The sequence below is a fragment of the Chlorocebus sabaeus genome, chromosome 20 (assembly GCF_047675955.1).
Source record: "Chlorocebus sabaeus isolate Y175 chromosome 20, mChlSab1.0.hap1, whole genome shotgun sequence".
Lineage (NCBI taxonomy): Eukaryota > Metazoa > Chordata > Mammalia > Primates > Cercopithecidae > Chlorocebus > Chlorocebus sabaeus.
In genome coordinates, this window is record NC_132923.1 from 61,303,850 (window position 1) to 61,322,428 (window position 18,579).

At 35.5% G+C, this 18,579-nt stretch overlaps 1 protein-coding gene and 1 non-coding gene across 12 annotated transcripts in view; both read left to right on the forward strand.

Annotated features, from left to right (window-relative positions):
• The window catches only part of SLC44A5 (solute carrier family 44 member 5), a 550,857-nt gene that overhangs the window by 200,330 nt on the left and 331,948 nt on the right, over positions 1-18,579 (forward strand). For 2 of the 11 annotated variants that reach the window (XM_007978267.3, XM_038001842.2), the window contains exon 2: positions 5,369-5,450. The exons of the other annotated variants lie outside the window; for them this stretch is intronic. In XM_007978267.3, the coding sequence (XP_007976458.2) occupies positions 5,438-5,450 (13 nt within the window). In that variant the 5' untranslated portion in view covers positions 5,369-5,437. The remainder of the gene's footprint in view (positions 1-5,368; positions 5,451-18,579) is intronic. 11 annotated transcript variants of the gene reach the window in all.
• On the forward strand, positions 8,758-8,861 carry LOC119626328 (U6 spliceosomal RNA). The gene has a single exon (XR_005242511.1). It is a non-coding gene; the product is annotated as a U6 spliceosomal RNA (small nuclear RNA).

The following is an 18,579-nucleotide window of genomic DNA, read 5'->3' on the forward strand; positions in this document are numbered from 1 at the left end:
GCTGTCTAGAGACAGAGATTCAGAAATAAAAAAAAAATTAGTAATATTTAGTAGCAAAATGGCCTAAATTATTATTTAGCATAGTGGTTGCTTAATGGTAAACACATGTTTAAAGATCATTAAATTTTATAAGTTAAAAGATCATTAAATTTCATAACGTTAACATCTAAAGTATTTTTTCACTGAAACTATTAGATCAATCCATTTTCTGAGGATTTTATTTTGATTCTTGTCTAAACACAGAATTGAACTAGTTGAATAGAAGGAAATGGTCTCTAAATTAAAAGATTAGACTAAGTCCTCCTTAATCTCCACTGTGTAATGCAACATAATAAAAATGAGACTTGGTCTGTCTAAAACTAGAGATGTGAGGAGACTTCGAAAAGTTCATGGAAAAATATTGTGCAGAATCTGGATTTTATGAAAATAAATTTTTATTTGGAGAATGGAAATAAAATATTAAAAAGTATAAAGTCAATTTTTAAACATAAGCTCCATCAAATTCAAGACACTTGTGATGATACCAGCCACGTAGCCTATCCCTAAAAAACTGAGGGTTCTGGGAATTTAATTCAGTCAACACAGTCTTTAGACTATTAACTGAAGAAAAATGGGTTTCTTTTATACATTTTTTAAGACTAAGAAACAAAAAGAAGTTAGAAGGCACCAAATCAGGACTGTAAGGTGGATGTCTAATGACTTCCCATTGAAACTCTTGCAAAATTGCCCTTGTTTCTTAAGAGGAATGAGCAGGTGCATTTTTATAGTGGAGAAAGACTGATGAAGCTTACCCGGGTGTTTTTTTGTTTGTTTGTTTTTGCTAAAGCTTTGGCTTGCTTTCTCAAAAACATTCTCATAATAAGTATATGTTATTGTTCTTTGGTCCAACAGAGAGTCAACAAGCAAAATGCCTTGAGCATCCCTAAAAACCATTGCCATGACCTTTTGTCTTGACCAGTACACTTTTGCTTTGACTGGACCACTTCCACCTCTTGGTAGCCATTACTTTAATTGTGGTTTGTCTTTAGAATCATAACTAAGTTTCATCTCCTGTTACAATTCTTTGAAGAAATGCTTCAGGATCTCAGTCCCACTTATTTAAAATTTCCATTGAGAGATCTGCTCTTTTCTCTGGCTAATCTGGGTGCAATGGTTTTGGCATCCATTGAGTGGAAAGTTTGCTCAGAGGTTTCAGTGAACCATGCTTGCGCTACTGCAATCCAGCAGCCTGGGTGACACAACAAGACCCTATCTCGAAAAAAAAAAAAAAGAAAAGAAAAGAAAAAAGAATGGTTGATTAATCAATAAATATAGAAGAAATAGTAAAGGTAGAAAATCACCATTTTGCAATCATTACAAAGTGATTTATTCAGAAGAATAATTAATAAGCTAAAGGTTTGAAGAGGAACAGGATTTTCACATATCATCAAAGTATCTCCCCGGAGGTTACTTACTAATTACAAAATGAAAAGTGGAAAAGCCTGACCAATGCCACCTTATTGAGTAGTCAAAGTTAACATCACCAATGATGAAATAAATTGAGATATGATTCCTGAAATGTTATACTGAGAGATGTACAACATTGTTTATGCAGTATTTCTGCTGAAAAAGCATAATCTGAATCTAACCAAGTGGAAACATCAGACAGAACCAAAGGGACATTCTTTTAAATAATCCCTTGGTTATCTAGAGCTAGAAATACCATTTGACCCAGCAATCCCATGACTGGGTGTACACACAAAGGTTTATAAGTCATTCTACTATAAAGACACATGAACATGTATGTTTATTGAGGCACTATTCACAATAGCAAAGACTTGGAACCAACCCAAATGTCCATCAATGATAGACTGGATAAAGGAAATGTGTCACATATACACCATGGAATACTATGCAGCCATAAAAAAAGGATGAGTTCATGTCCTTTGCAGGGACATAGATGAAACTGGAAACCATCATTCTCAGCAAACTATCACAAGAACAGAAAACCAAACACTGAATGTTCTCACTCATAAGTGGGAGTTGAACAATGAGAACACATGGACACAGGGAGTGGAACATCATATACCAGGGCCTGTTAGGGAGTCGGGGGCTAGAGGAGGGATAGCATTAGGAGAAATAGCTAATGTAGATGACAGGTTGATGGGTGCAGCAAACCACCGTGGCACGTGTGTACCTATGTAACAAAACTGCACATGTATCCCAGAACTTAAAGTATAAAAAAAAAACCCATGGTACTTCTGAATAATTTCAATGTCATGAAAAACAAAATGTGAAGTGTACCAGATGAAGGAGACTAACAGACATGCCAACTACATGTAATGTGTGATCTTGAATCTGGATCAGAGAAAAAAATTCTGTAAAGGACATTATTGGGACAATTAGAGGAAAATAAATATAGGCTATATATTAGATAAGAGTATTGCATAAATGTTAAATTCCTGGATTTGATAAATGTACTGTGGTTATTTATGAGAACATTTTTTCCCAGGAAATGAACACTGAAGTATTTAGGGATAAAGGTACGTAATTCTGCAAGTAACTCTTAAATGGTTCAGCAAAAGTATTTTGTTGTGTGCGTGTATGCACACACACACAGAAAGAGAAATCAAAAGTGGCAAAATGTTAACAACTGAGGAATATGGTTAAGTATACAGCAGTTCTTTGTTTTATTCTTCTGTCAGTCTGTTTTGTGCTGCTGTAACAGAATACCACAGATTGGATAATTTACAATAAACAGAAACATAGTGGCTCATAGTTGTAAAGGCTGGGAAGTCTAAGATTGAGAGGCTGCATTTGGTGAGGACCTTCCTGCTGCATCATAATGGCAGAAGGCATCACATGGTGGAAGGGCAAAGAGAGGGGGAGAAAGTAAGCAACAAATAGGGCCAAACTTATCCTTTTATAAGCAAGTGACTCCCTTGATAACAGCATTAATTCATTCATAAGGTCAGAGCCCTCATGGCCTAATCACCTCTTAAAGATCTCACTTCTTAATATTGTTACAATGGCAATTAAATTTCACCCTAAGTTTGAGAGAGGAAAACTTTCAAACCATAGCATTTTCCAACTCTTCTGTATGTTTGAAATTATTTTAATATAAAAAGTCTTTAAAAAGAGTGATTATTAATCAGCTCCCTGAGCAAAGATATTATCTTTGGCTTCAGTCACTCATCACAGAATAGAAAGCATTTGACATTGCCAGAATGAAGCATGGATCCCATGAAACAACTGACTGCAGAGCTGGAAGATGAACTTGCAGTATTATTTGTCAGTATAATTTAGAAAACAAGGTTGCGCTTCTTAGAACTCTCCCAGATGATTGCTACCATATATGGATAATTCATTTTATAAACATTAATGAAGTTCCAATTATATATATGTAATATATATGTATTTATATATATATATTTTATATGTACATATATATATATAGAGAGAGAAAGGAACTTTTCTAGCCCCACTGGAATTAGAGTGATGGGAATTTAATACAGAGAACAGTCTCTGACAGTTGTGAGGGGCAACAGCTACATAACAAAATACCAGGATGATGCAGCAGTGAAAGTAAACATGTAGAAAAAAAATTAGCAGAGAATACAACAATTCAGACAATTTTGCAGGATGGTTTGGTGGAGAGGAATGACAATGAAGCACACAAGTTTTCCACTTGATTGGAGTGGAGGAATGGAGTGAAAGAGTATTCCAGGCAAAGGGAGCAGAGGCAGTTGACATAAGAGTTGAAAATGGCAGTTGACATACAGGTTTTTGATGTTCAATTTGTAACAACACAAAAGAAATTAGTTGTCAGTTAAGTTGTGAATATTTACAAGACATTAAAATAGTATAAAATAATAAACACTGGAAAACATGCAATACTAACTGATCCTTTGATAAACTGTTTTTATTGTGTATGTATGGCATCTTATTAAACATGGAATTCCTCCTTTGACCTTTTTACCTTTTGCAGTAATTTTCAAACATGAATAATGTATAGACTCTTTTTAAAGGAAAGAAATTCCCATAATTCCCAGGAGTCACATGTTCAGCTAACTAGTGGTCGACAGGTCTTAGTTTGAGAAATACTGAGTTGAAGAATGGAAGAAAGTTTTACTTTATAAAAATGTTATTTAATTACACATTACAACTATAAAAAAGATATGTTGTTTTCAGTCAGCAAAATTATTTTGGATTATTGAAATAAAAACAAAATAATCAAAAGGCGAATACAAAACAATAAAATACTTTGTAATCTTTGAGTCAAAAGCTTAATCTTAAATATGTAAGTTTTGCATAAATTTGTAAGTAATACATCCAAACACCAATCAGTACATGGAAACGGGCTTGAATAAACAGTTTACAAAAGATGAAAAAAAACCATAAGCATTTAAAATGTTCACCTTCAGTAATAACTACAAAAAAGAAATTTAAAATAAAAGACTACCTTTTGACCCATAAAATTAGTAGATACTTAAAAAAATGTTAACATGTTGAGAGTTTTTAATAATAGAAAAAAATCACAAACAATCTCAATATCCAACAGTATGGAAATAATTAAAATATGCATTTATGTAGTATGACATTACTTGGACATTAAAATATTTTTGAAGAACTTAATATGAATGCTTATGCTATCATATTATATGCAAAAAAAAAGCAATGAACAAAAAATATAAATTCAACCTTGTCCAAATATACATAGAAGATCTAGATAACTCTACTATGGTTACGGAAGTCATTAACATTTTAATAGTAGAAGCTGGGTGAAGGGCAACTCTCTGTCCTATTTCTGCAGCTTTTCTGTAAGTCTGAAATTATTTCAAAGTGAAAAGTTAAAAAACATACATAGAAAAAATACTGCAAGGAAAAATACCAAAATTTTAGCAGTGGTTTCTATGTGGTAAAATTGAGTAACTTTTCCTCTTAATTTGGAAAAATGATTTTCTTTAACTTAAATTTTTATAGAGTGATATGCCATGTAATTTAAAATGCCATATAATGCCATTTCATCCCCCCCCCCCCAATTAAAACAGAAAGAAAATGCTAAACTCAAAACAAAAATATCATCCACCACCATTTGGTAATCAATGTGGCAGCAAAACATAAAACATAAATGTAAATGATAAATATAAGGACTGAAATAGAATTAGGGAGTTGTGGCACTAAGAATTTCATTTCAGTAAAAAGGGGAGAAAGGCTGCTTCTCCAAAGAGTGAAAATATCTGCAGTATTTTATGTGTAGGAGAGAATTAGGTGAATTCTGTGAGTTTTGGGGGAGGGTATGTTATGAGAGCATTCCCAAAAGGTTAGTTGTTAATGAGTAAAAATAATTTGCTTTAGATAACTATCTTCATACTTGTTTTTATCACAGACTATTTTCTAAGCAACTCAAGTTTGCAGTGATTCAGGCCTACTTCTGAAGAAACAGCCTTTTATCTCAATGAATGACACAGGTAAACACCTACTTGAATTAAGTTCCTCTTGATCCAGACTTTTGTGCCAAATATTTTTCTTTGTTTAATATTAAATAAGGACGAATAGAAAAATGAATATATACTATGTTGTCATTGGAGGCTGCACCTGAAAAACTACAGCATGTTAGACCTTGTGGTTCTCAGTCTTTGCCTGTCTCAAGATTCTGAGGTGCATGACATCTTCCTTTCTATACCTGGACTCCCTATAGGAGTGATTCTTGGGAACATGGCAAGCTGTTGGTATGTGGTTTGTAAAGGAACATCCTCAGGCACCCTCATGTCAATGCTGAAACTGTTCCCTTTCTCCTGCATTGCCCCATCTCCCTAAGAGTTATTGGTAGAACCAGAATCTTTGAGTTTTCACAGTTTATCCTAGATGATTATTGTTTAGCCTCCTTTCTCATATTGAGACAAAGTTAGAACTTGCTCCGTAGAGAAACAACACTGTGTCAGAAATTGTTCTTTGGAGAGGGAGTGTGAGGCTTTACTTCAAACTTAGCCCTGATTCAATTTCTGTCCCCACAGTTAGATTTTAAGCCCCTTACAGGCACAGGTTAGGTCTTATCCATCTTTTTACCTTCTTCAGACTTAGTGTTTGACTTTTGAAAAAGTAGTTACTTACCAAATGTTTACTGAAAATGAATACCATTTCCTTAAGGGCAAATTGTATTCCTTTGTGAAGGTAAATCTCTCTCTTGTGATGAAAAAAAAGTAAAATGTGGCATAAGTACAAATTAAAGTGGAAAATACAGAATATACAGCTTCAAATGAAGCAGCAGCTTCGATCTTGGGTTGAGTATATAAAAAAGATTGAGTTATTAAAAACAAGATCTAAAGGTCTGTCTAACAAGATTCTTAAAAGAGGAACCAGGAATATGTTTGAATCTACACATGTTCCTCAAGGCTGCAAATACATTGTACTATATGGACAGTCACTGACAGGGACATTTATCTGATCCTGTGAACACGTTACAGGGAATTCTGTGTCCAGAGCCTCTGCCCTTTGACCGTGGATTGCTTCTTGTTTCTTAAGTATGAAAACTGGAGAATGACAGACTTAGAGAACATTTTCTCTTACGCATACATACAGCATTATTAACATACTCACGCCTATAGCAGATTGTTTTAGAATTTTAGATTTGTTTGCTCATCCATAAAAGAGAATAATAATAATTATCTCACAGACTGAGGTAAGGATTAAATTGGCACAGTGCCTGAGAAGTAGTACATATATGCTCAATAAATGGTGTTTTTTTCCATTATTATTCACAGATAGAAATTTAGAAGCGTGTTACAAAGGGTTAGGTGAATTTAATATAGAATTACCAAGGCAATGTTATACTTCAGCTACATTATAGTTTAGATTGGTTTATGTGAGCTTAAAGCAAAGTATTGCTACCACGTCTAACAATACTGTAAGGGAAAATAATTTCCTAAAACTGTGCAACTGGCATGCTCTTGGAGTTTTGGAGCTGCTCATAAGTTAAGTGTTTCCTAGCCCTTTTCCGTGTTGCTCATTTATTTATCTCTTTTTTTTCTGAATATTGACTATTGTTAATAAATAACTTAGAAGAGATATCACGCTTTTCATCATCAGAAATAAGCCATTGCTTTCGCAGTGACGTCTACTTTTTAAACATTTCCACTAATCAATGTTTCTGTTGACCTCCATTTATCGTCAAGTAGCTTGCATGTCTTTGATCTTAAGTTAATGAATGACTTTCTCTATAGCATTTATGAGTCAGACTTCTTGGACTTGAGCCATTACTCAGTTTACTGTGTAAGGACATTTACTTTTCATTTTTAAATTCAATTTTTTTGCAGTTTTTATATATGCAAGGAATGAAACACTATGTTGGCTAGAAATTTGTAATAAAAATCATAGAAATAACATAGACTTGGCAAAACTTCATTCACTCATAGGACAACACTTGGATACTTGTTGGAGTGGAACAGAAAAGCTGGCAACACTACCAGCACCACCACTATCAATAGAAAACATTCCTTAAAAATAAAGTTGCCTGTGAAGCTGTGCTAGATATTATTAAAAGAGAAACACATTGAGAACAGTGACCTCAAATTACTTATATGGAGTTGACACGTGGAAAATAAAAACATTAGGCTATATCCACAGGCATTGTTGTCTTCATTACATGTAGGTAAGGTACAAATGAAATTTCGATATGTGAAAAAGGTCAATTATCTGACTCAAGTAGAGATTAGAGGTAAAGTTTAGGACTTTTTATGTCTTGCACAATTGATGGATAATAATAACAATGTGACTATATTCTCTTGAATTCGTCAGGGGATAGACCATTTAAGTTTTGGTGTACACCAGGACACAGACATGCAAAGTGACAGCTGTTACTCTTTGGAGTGAGTTCTTCAAAGCAGACTTAGACCCTGGCTAAGCCTGGTGCTTAAAACCCTGGTGCTCCTGGGGCAAGCAAATGCCTTGGACTACCTTTCAGAATGTGCCATTGGCTCCTGTGACTGGGGCATGGAGGGGAAACACCAATATTATTATGCAAATAGCTCCAGGCCAATGCATGGTTTCAGGAACAGCACAGAGGAATGTCTGGGATACCTAAGATGAGACTTGGATATATTAGCACCAAAAATTGCCTCAAAGAGGAACAATACATTTTATCGGAAACTGATGTGAATTTTGTTTCCAAATTTGTGTGCTAGTAACAAAGCCAATAGACATTTAAATAGGATTTGCAAGCTGACAGTTTACCCAGACTTTCTACTTTAGCTTAAATTGGAGTGCCTCATTTCGTTCCTTCTTCATTTCTGTAATTGAAAAGAAGCCTTTATAGTATGTCTAAAAGCACACTAAGGATGTATTTGTATTAACATCTTAATTTTGCTAAATGCCAATAAATGCTATGCCTTATCTTCACTTTTCCATTAGGAAATTGCCTAAAAGACAATGCTTTATTGTAAAATTTAAAAATTATATTGTAAGTAGTATTTCTAGAGACAAGAAGCTATCTAAATCTATTTCAAAATCTGCATCTATATCTACATTTATGTCATATTTGTATGTTTTCCAGTGGTCACACCCTCAAGCATACTGATATAGAATACAGAGGTTGAGATGTTTAGATGCTATTACTAAGGTTAAAAATTATATCATAAACATACACACACATAAAAAAGACTGCAATAAATGAATATAAAAACAATAAACACTTTTTTTTCTCCTACCCTAAGACAAACATAACTAATCAAGATCCATCTGTTTATTCTTGTATTTTCTGTTCTACTTCCATGGTTGGTCTCACTCCTGTAGCAGTGTTGGTATCAACACTGGAATATTACAGAGAAGATTAGCATAGCCTTTTGCAAAGATGCCTCACAAATTTGTAAACTTGCCGTGTTTTTGCATAGTTAATTACTTCTTTCTTTGTGTTCCAATAGCATGTTGTATGTATATTAGCTGTCATCTACTGTATTATAATTATTTGTTTACTTCTCTGTCCCCCTCATAAAACAGAATCCCTAAAGAAAGAAATTATTTTTTATATTCAGAGTGGCCAGCACAGTGCCTAGATTCTATAAAGCATCCAGAAAATGTTTAATAAATGAAAACAAAATGAAAAAAGTTTTATAGTTTTTGTGTAAGAAACAAGCAACAACTCTTTATTTACATCATGCCAAAGCAGAAATGCATTCTGAAACAATTTCTTGCCTCCTCACCTTGTAGTCCCAATGGCAGAAATTCTATTTTAGTGTGATGCCCACTGGCCACCCCCTGCTGATAACTAGTGGACACAGTTCAGTTTGATTATGGGCAGATGGACAAGCCCGCTGTTGTCCTTGGCCATAGACTGTTTCTGCCTATTCTCTTAGGTGCATCAAACATGCATTTCTTTCTGTCCTCCTTTTTCAGAATTGTACATACTTGCTTCTAAAACTGAATAGAATGATATATTTGCAATATTAGATGCCATAAGCAGGCTCTGGAAGAAAGAGAAGCAAAAATACTTTGAGAGATACATGTTATCTAACAAAAGAAGTGGACTCAGTGGAAAAGAGGCCATGACACATTGCTGTTATTCAACTGATGAGGGATAGATTTTCCCTCTTTCTCTTCCACCATAATGAGATTGATTAGAAGAGAAATAAAGTTGCAATATATTTCTGGAAAAGGAGATCCAGATTATGGTACCAATTTGAATTGTTCAACTAGATGATTGCCCAGGGTTGTAATTCATTCACATTTCACATATAATTGCATACATAAGTAGTAGTTCCTTCAAATTAGCAATGCAAACAATGGTTGCATAGAAAAGACACTGGCATGTTACTTAAGTTTTTAAGCTATATACAATATTCAAAATCATTTGGCATAGATATTTTCTTTACTAGTAAAAAGAAAATGGGAGAAGAAAATAATTATTATTCATTTAGTTTTTTTTTTTATCATAGGCCAGGCATTTTTTTTGTTTTGTTTTGTTTTTGTTTTTGTTTTTTGTTTTTTTTTTTTTTTTGAGACGGAGTCTTGCTCTGTCGCCCAGGGTGGAGTGCAGTGGCCGGATCTCAGCTCACTGCAAGCTCCGCCTCCCGGGTTTACGCCATTCTCCTGCCTCAGCCTCCCGAGTAGCTGGGACTACAGGCGCCGCCATCTCGCCCGGCTAGTTTTTTTGTATTTTTTTTAGTAGAGACGGGGTTTCACCGTGTTAGCCAGGATGGTCTCGATCTCCTGACCTCGTGATCCGCCCGTCTCGGCCTCCCAAAGTGCTGGCCAGGCATTTTTATGAAGACACTTTTTCTATGCTTTTTATGTAATCCTCAGGACTCCACTGTGAAATTAGTTTTATTATGATTATTTTTAAAAAGAGAAAAGTTAGACTGAGAGATACGAAGTAATTCACTCAAGGTTACAGAGCTGGGAAGTGACCAAGCTGTAATTCCCAATCCAGTCCTTTCTACTCTTAAACTCATTTTCTACCTACTGTATCAGATTTAGCAAGCACATGGTTATTTCTCAAGGTTTTTTTGTTCTTGTTTTTGTTTTTTTTGTTTTTCTTTTGTTTGTTTTTTTTAAGAGACGAGGTCTTGCTTTGTTGCCCAGGCTGCTCACAAATTCCTGGGCTCAAGCAATCCTCCCACCTCTGCCTCCCAAAGTGTTGGATTACAGGTGTGGACCACCGCTCCTGGCCTTGGGTATTTATTATGAAAGTGGTAGTGTTTTAAAGGATTTCCAGTAATTGTGAATAGTGTCTTAGATGCCAACTACCACAAATGTTTCTGGTGAGTGAGTTGGGGTACTTGTACTCTTTTCCAGATGATTAAATCTATTGCCTGAAAAACTCATTCAGTAATGTGACACAGGGGAAGCCATCTCTGATTTTTTGTAATGACTAGGCTAGAAAGCAGAGTTCTCCAATGTTTCCTTTACCTTCTTTAGGAAATACTAGTCTACTTTCTAGAAGTCAAAATTTGTCTTGGCTACCCTGTTTGTCTAATGGTACCATGCCCAGCTAGCATGGTGGGATATGGCTGGAACTCTTGGTGACATTCTTGCTTTGACCCCAATTCATGGTACACCAATAATCTTTGGGCTAACTTAGGGGGCTAAGGTGAGAATCATTCCAGCTTTGTGGCTGGATTTTTCTGAGGGCCATTGACATTGTTTCTGTGCATACCCATACAATGGAAGAACCCCATAACTGACTGCCCTTTTGCGTGGAGGAGGGGCAGCACAGACCCTGAACTTCAGCTGTGGATTCAACATTTCTCTCAGGGTGGTGGCAGGGTGCGTGCTGAGGAGAAGTGATTCTGTGTACTTGCTGCTTTCCTCCTTCTTCCCTCAAATATGCATCAGGCTCACCTTCTCAGGGTGAAAGGACAAACTATAGGACCAACTGCTGGTACCTTGTAACTAAGTAACATACTTGCTAAAATGGATTAACTCTGTGAAGCAACAGAACTGTCAGTTTTCCTGGTTTCCTTGGGTAAGCAGACAGTGCCAGAGCCAATTTCTAACTGTGTTAGATGATGATTTTTCTTAAAAAAAAAAAAAAAAAAAAAAAGCAGCTTCAATTATAGTATGCCTAAAAATGAGAGTTAATCAAGACAGAATTATCCATTGACTAGGTACAATTTGACAAGTCAGTTTTTATTCCAACTGCGTTATAGAGGTGATTTTAATATTTGGAAACTGTGATTCAGAGAGAGGCTCCAGAAAAATTATAATGTGGGCATAATTTCCATAGTGCAGAAATGGTCATTATATTAAAGTAGATGTTTATCTCTCTCTCACCTCTTTTTCATATTTTTCCAATTCTGTATGTCTGCCTATAATTTAAACTGAGTAATTAAAGCTATGCTTAAAATGCTTTGCCATTAATAAAGGAAAAGTCACCTTTAAAAAGTTGATTCAGTAATGGAAGTTATTTCAGGACTGGATTTGAGCCCAGTTCCTATTAATGAGGACTATTTTCCTTTTCTTTTTCTAGGACAGCAGAATTAGAATAATCTGTTTTGTCTGTTTCCAGTCATGACACATTCTAGGTTTAGGTAAATAAGCTGAACTAAAAAATAACAGGCTAACCAACCCTGTCACTTGACTTGAAGCTGTCATTTTTCATTTCAGCATTATGTTAATGAGCATTAATATGAAAACTCTCTGTCAAAGGTTTGCTTCTTATGTTTTGATTGCTTTAGAATGAAAATGTAGGTACTGAATTTCAGAAATGGAGTAGGAGGGGGCAGAGAGCCCTGGACAGAATCAGGAGGCTGACTCAGGTCTTGGTTCTGTCACCATGTATGACCATGTATGTACCTGGACAAATAGAGCCCGGCTCTATTTTTTTTTTCTTTTTTACATAAGTGACTCCATTTTGATTCCGACGACTTTAACAAGTGCTTTGTAGAAGGTAATCACTTTAAAATTATAAATATCTGTTTCCTTTACCTTTAGAAGCAGAATGGTTAGAGTAAGTTAGGATGACAAATAGGTGTCCCCTTTTCTGCCAGCTGTGATCAATTGATAATGCCTGTCTCGAGTGCTGCATGGGGATGATGGTGAAGCCTTTTGCAGATCCAGTTGGCAGGAGGACTCAGGGCAAAAGAGCCAATTATTTTTCATCCTTGAACTTGACAACTTCTTGGGTAATTATCTGCTTCTTTTATGACTTTTGCAATTTATTCTTATGTTTTACAGTTCAAGAAATGGTCTCTTCATAGTTTACCTAAAGACATTTTGAAAATTTGAGACCAAGGATGTGTAGTCTTTGAGATCATCTAATCAAAACGAGGATATGTTAAACAGTGTGTCAACCTAAGTAACAGAGAGGCTCTCTAAAAGAAAATATTCAAGAATAGGGCATTGCAATGGGGAAGTGTGCATAGTAAACTATGTGTGTATTCAGAGAGTTTACCTGACATAAGGAAGACAAAGAGTTTTACGGAAAAAATGAGGAGTATTACATAATTTTATTGAAATGATTATCCTTGGCTACAAAGACAAATAACATGGATAACATCAGTCTGAGGTTAGACACAAGGGTGCAGTAATCTTCCTGCAAGGTTTTGCTTTTTGCAGTCTTTTGTGATAGGTTTTGTAATCAGGTATACAAGTGTGAGAGCCTTTCTTTTAATGCCTTCTCTGGCTCTATTTGACAGATTTTTTTTTTTTAAAACATAAGGGACCCCATTTTGATTCCAACAGCCTTAATGGGTTATTTGTAAAATGTAAAGTGCTATTTTTGTTATTTGAGGACAATATGGATAATTAATGACAAGGTTTTCTATTGTTTCCTTTGGGGCCTCGTTCCTCCAATTTTTCATGGAATATTTATTGCGTGAATGACACAGACTCTTTCAGTAAATTCCTTAAAAGTTACTCATTCTACTGACACTAGATTAAGATAATTAAGTGCTTAATTGTATGGCACAGACAGTAAACAGTAGACATTCAGAGAGCTAGAGAGCCAGAATCATCAGAGTCATTCAGTCATCAGAGAACATTAAAAGAAAAGGCAGAACTTGAGCAGGGTCTAAATGGGCTGAATTTAGGCAGAAGGGCATCTTAGAAATGGGGTATAATTTGAGTAGCGTATGGAATGAGACATAAGTGCAATTTGTGGCAATGAACAAGAAGTAGAAACTGTTTCAATAAGGAAAGTTTAGATTGCTAATTATTAGTAATAAGATTAATATCAGTAACAGTTAACATTTATTCACTTATTCATCCAACCAATATATAATAATTTTTTTGTATTTTTGGTAGAGATGGGGTTTCGCCATGTTGCCCAAGCTGGTCTCAAACTCTTGAGCTCAGGCTATCTGCCTGCCTTGGCCTCCCAAAGTGCTGGGATTACAGGTGTGAGCCACCACACCCAGCCCCAACCAATATTTTTTGAGTGCATATAATGTGCCAAATTCTATACTGAACACTGGGGATACAGCTCATAGCAAAACTGACAAAAATCTTTGGCAGCTTTATAGCTCCTACATTCTAGTGGAAAATGATAGTAAACAAAGCAACTATTTAAATATGTAGTATGTTAGAGAATAATAACTGCAAAGGAGAAAAATAAATCAGGGAAGGGGACAAGGGAATGGTAGGGGTGGGTTGCAATTTTGGATAAAGTGGCCAAGGAAGGCCTTATTAAGAGGGTAATGATTGTGTTATGACCTGAAGCACCACATGCCAGGCATCTTGCCCAGTGAGCTACTTATATTATTATAGTTTATTTAATTTTCAGAACAATCATATGAAAATAGGTACTAGTATTGCCCTGATTTTATAGATGATAATCTGAAGCATAGACAACTGAAGTAACGTGCAAGTATAAACAGCAATTAAGTGTAAGAGCTGGATTTTAAATCTGGGAAGTTAATTCCCGAGAGTATGCTTTTAGTTTATAAAAGTCTGGATAACAAAAATCATTGAAAGAGCTATCAACAGTCAAAATGATAGAATTTTAGAGCTGGAGAGAAACTTACTGATTGTCTAATCCAGTGGTTTTCAACCACCTGGAGAGCTTGTTAAAACTCAGATTTCTAGACCCCACTTCTGAAGTTTTTGATTAAGTAGGTCTAGGGTGAGCCCTGAGAATTTGCATTCTAACAAGTTTCCAGATGATGCTGATGGTTTCCTTTGATGGTTTAGGCAACACACTTTGGGAATCGTTGGTCTAGTCATGTAGCACATTCAAATTACTGAAATTAGCTACTCTCTATTGTTTTGGCTCCCGGCATTCTGTGCCTTGTTTCTTGCCCACCTCTTTCTTGAGTATAAAGGGACAGAGGCTTTCTTAATCTATTTACCACACAATAAAGGTTTAATACATGTCTATCATTGAATGACTAATGTGGAAGAGAAGAGGGAAGCACTGAAAGTTTTGACCAGCAAAGTGACATAATGAAAGCAGTATTTTAGGAAGATTTGTTATTAGGAATGGTAAGATAAAGAGATTGGAGATATGAAGATTTTACCATCGCCAGGTCCGTGTAGAGCTTTGCCACTCAAAGTGTGACACAGACCAGCAGCATTGGCATCACCTGGAGGCTTGTTAGAAACCCCCAGTCTCAGACCCCACTTTAGACCTACTGAATCAGAATCTATGTTTTTACAAGATCCCCAGTGACTCATATGCATGTGGAAGTTTAAGAAACACAACTTTAGGACATCAAGTGGATGATGCCTGACCTTACAGGGTAGCCCTAGATGATCAAGAAGCAGCAGCATATATGAATGGCTGAGCAGGTCAACTTTTTCTCAAGCATATTTCTTGGGATGCCAGTTCTCTGAGATCTTAATTGGTATTCAGTGGTCAAAAACGTTTGGCAACATATTTTACAAGATAAATGTATACAAATTAAAAATAATTTTTAAAAATGTTTGGCAAATACCAGGTTAAATATCAGATTAAACAGAGATAAATAGGTCTATTTATGGACAGGCTTAAAAAAATCTTTTAATATGCTAATACACTTTCTGAATCTCTAAGAGAAAAGCTGTGTTGTATAGCTGCTTCTACATTTATTGCTCATGAAAGGCAATCTGGAGGGCATCTTCCCATGTTATTGTTCTGTGGAGCGCATGTTCATAAAGCTGCAATAGGCCATTTGTGGTTATTAGGGTTCTAGACTTGTCAGGTTTTCTAGTCTCTGGGCAGGAAAGCACCTTACACTTTCTAACTTTAATATCCATTAAACTTCTTCACTTTAATACTCATTAATTTTCTGTTCAAATGCCCCACCTTTCCATCGCTGGTCCAGGTATGTGACCTTACTTCTGACTCATTTTAATGGCTGAACTGTATATATTTGGACAGTCATAGGATGGGATTGTAGGAAATCCCATGTATTTTTTCCATACCTGACAGTATGGAAATAATTAGTTGCTGGTTTTGCCATCTGAGGAAATAAGGAGCTACTAGAAAATGTCAGGGTCACTCGTAAAGTACCCAACTTTAGTTTTTGGTAAGAGTAAAGTCGGGAGGTACTACTGAGAGCAATTACTGGGTAAGCAAAGAAGAAATATCAAAATTTGACTATTAAGAGATACAATATCTGTCAGCAAATTTGTAGTCAGGCATAAAAAGAAGCACATGAACAGACGTATTTAGGAACTAGGGCTATTTTAGATTTAGGACAGTCCAAATAGCTTTTCTACAGTTTATTTCTACTGATGTCCTTTTTGAAAATCCGTGGCCCATTTGAACCCTGAAAGGTTGATTATTCCACATTCTATAACTCAAAAAGCATTTGATTTAAAATTACACTTACTAATAAATTACCATTAGTTTGGGTAGCATTTTGCTTTACCTCCATTCTCCTGGACATGAAGCTTCACTTTTTTTTTTGGTAGCAGAATTCTTATACTCTTGGTAGTAAAAGGAGTGAAAATACTTTCTCAGTGGTACTCTTAGTTTGGGCAGTAAGCCAGATAATTTTTGTGTTTTTCCCTTTTCTGTTAATAATAATAAAAAACAATGAAAAGTATTTTTTATTTGAATTTGTTCCTTCAAATGCTCAAAGGCTTATTTCTTATTACCTTTTCCTGAAATTAAATAAATGTTATTTCTTACAAAATCAAGATAGTACTGAATGACATTCACGTAATTTTAAAGGAAGTTTTCTCCTGAGTCACTAAATTTGATACTTTAGAGCGTAAACTTCAGTATTTAAATATTCCAAATCTGATTCAATACAGCATCCCTTTACTGTACCCTCCATTGGTTGAATTTCCTGCCCTCGCAGGAGAAATTTTGAAAAGGAGGGAATGAAGTTTTAAAAATCAAGCAGAATATATTGAATTAAGTAGTTTTTGATTTCAGAGACTTCTAGAGGGGATTAGTACAGCTTTGAGCCACTTTTCTCTATCTCTAAATCTAAAGTTCCCAGGATACTATTTCCAAGATGAGGACTCTGAGAACCTATAAGCTCCTTAATCATTCCAAAGAGATGCAATTTTTCTTATTGTACTATATTTACTAAGACAGAAAAATAGACTGATTCATTACACAATAGAAAGAGGCTGACAGCTTTTGGAAGGAGTGTTTTTTCCTTCTAAAATGCTTAATCCATCCTATTGTCAGGCTAAAAATTGTGGTGGATGGCATTTCCTGGGCCACCCTGATTCTTCTGTAGAGTAGAACCTGGGAGGTTGTAGTGGCTACATGAGTACCTCTAAACAGGTGAAGATGGACTGTGTGGGTGCTAAGAGAACCCCAGTTGCTGAATTTTGAACATGATGGGTATCTTTTATCACTACAAGCCGTTATGGTTAGTAGGAAAGAGATAATAGAGGCATCAACTGTCCCATATTCCAAAGGTATCCTGCTAATGAGCCATTTTTAATGCACATGCTAAGGGTTGCCAGTTCTTATTTTGGAGAGATTTTCAACAAGAATTGCAACCAGAGGTTAAAATTAGACGTTGGGTTACTAAATATTTGTACAACATCCATCCAACAAAGCATTTATCAGTCTTCATCAGGTGCTACGTACAGTGCTGGGTGCTGGGATATTGGCAAAAACGATAAATATTGTCATTACCATCCTATTGCTTGCTGAATAAAGTGGGTTGCAGGTAAGTAAACAAGATAATGTAACAGTGAGTTATGTGTTATGATAGGGGAAATACAATGAACTATAATAATATACAGAAGCGGGATGCTTAATTTTTACTTGAGTCAGGTAAGAAGAGGCATCTACATGAAAGATGAATAAGCAATAGACAGACCAAGAGGAGTTGGGGCAGGAAAGAGCATTCTGAGAAACCAGTGTATACAAAGGTCCAGAGGAAAACCATAAGAACATTTTGTTTGGAACATACAGCTTTTAGGAAGAAAGGGAAGTGGCTAGAAATGAAGAAAGAAAAGTAAATAGGGTCCAGATACATAGGGTTTTGTAGGCATTTGGGCTTTGTTCTAGAATGGAGAGTCATTAAAAGCTTTTCCAGCAGAGAAATGATTAAAGATGCATTTTATGGTAAGGACTCTGGCTGCATTCTGGAGAAGGGTTAGAGGGAGATAATACTGGGTAGAGTGGGACACATGAGGAGACTGTTGTACATGTTTTCATAGAACAAGATGTCTGCCTGCATTTGACAAATGATACCATACTTCACAGCTAGGGGTTTTGTGTTTGGTAGATGTTAAAATGGTTTACTCTTACTTTTGTAAAGTCCATGTTTTTATACTGTGCTTTAACTCACTGTTTCCCATATTATATTTCTTTAAGAAACCATCCTTTTTTCTCCTTCTCACACTTTTATAAAATATATTTTTTTTGCTTCCTGAATATTCTGAAATGTCTTGTCTGTTCTTGACACATATATCTTTTCTACATTTTGTCACTTTGGTTTCTTTTCAAATATGCATATAGAGAGTTCATGTTGAAAGAGAAGTAATTGTGTTTCTAGTGAAGAGATCTTGGCATCACAACTGTGGATAGTCTGAGATTTCCTGGAAAGAGCAGTAAAAAGAAATTCAGTGGTTTTCAGCATTGGAAAAAAACTAGCTTAAAGATAAATAGTGTTCCCAGAGGGAAGGAGGCTTGCTGTATAGCAATCAATATAGTAGGATTAGAAAAGACCAACACAGTTGAACCCCAAACTACAAAATGTAATTAAGGGCACA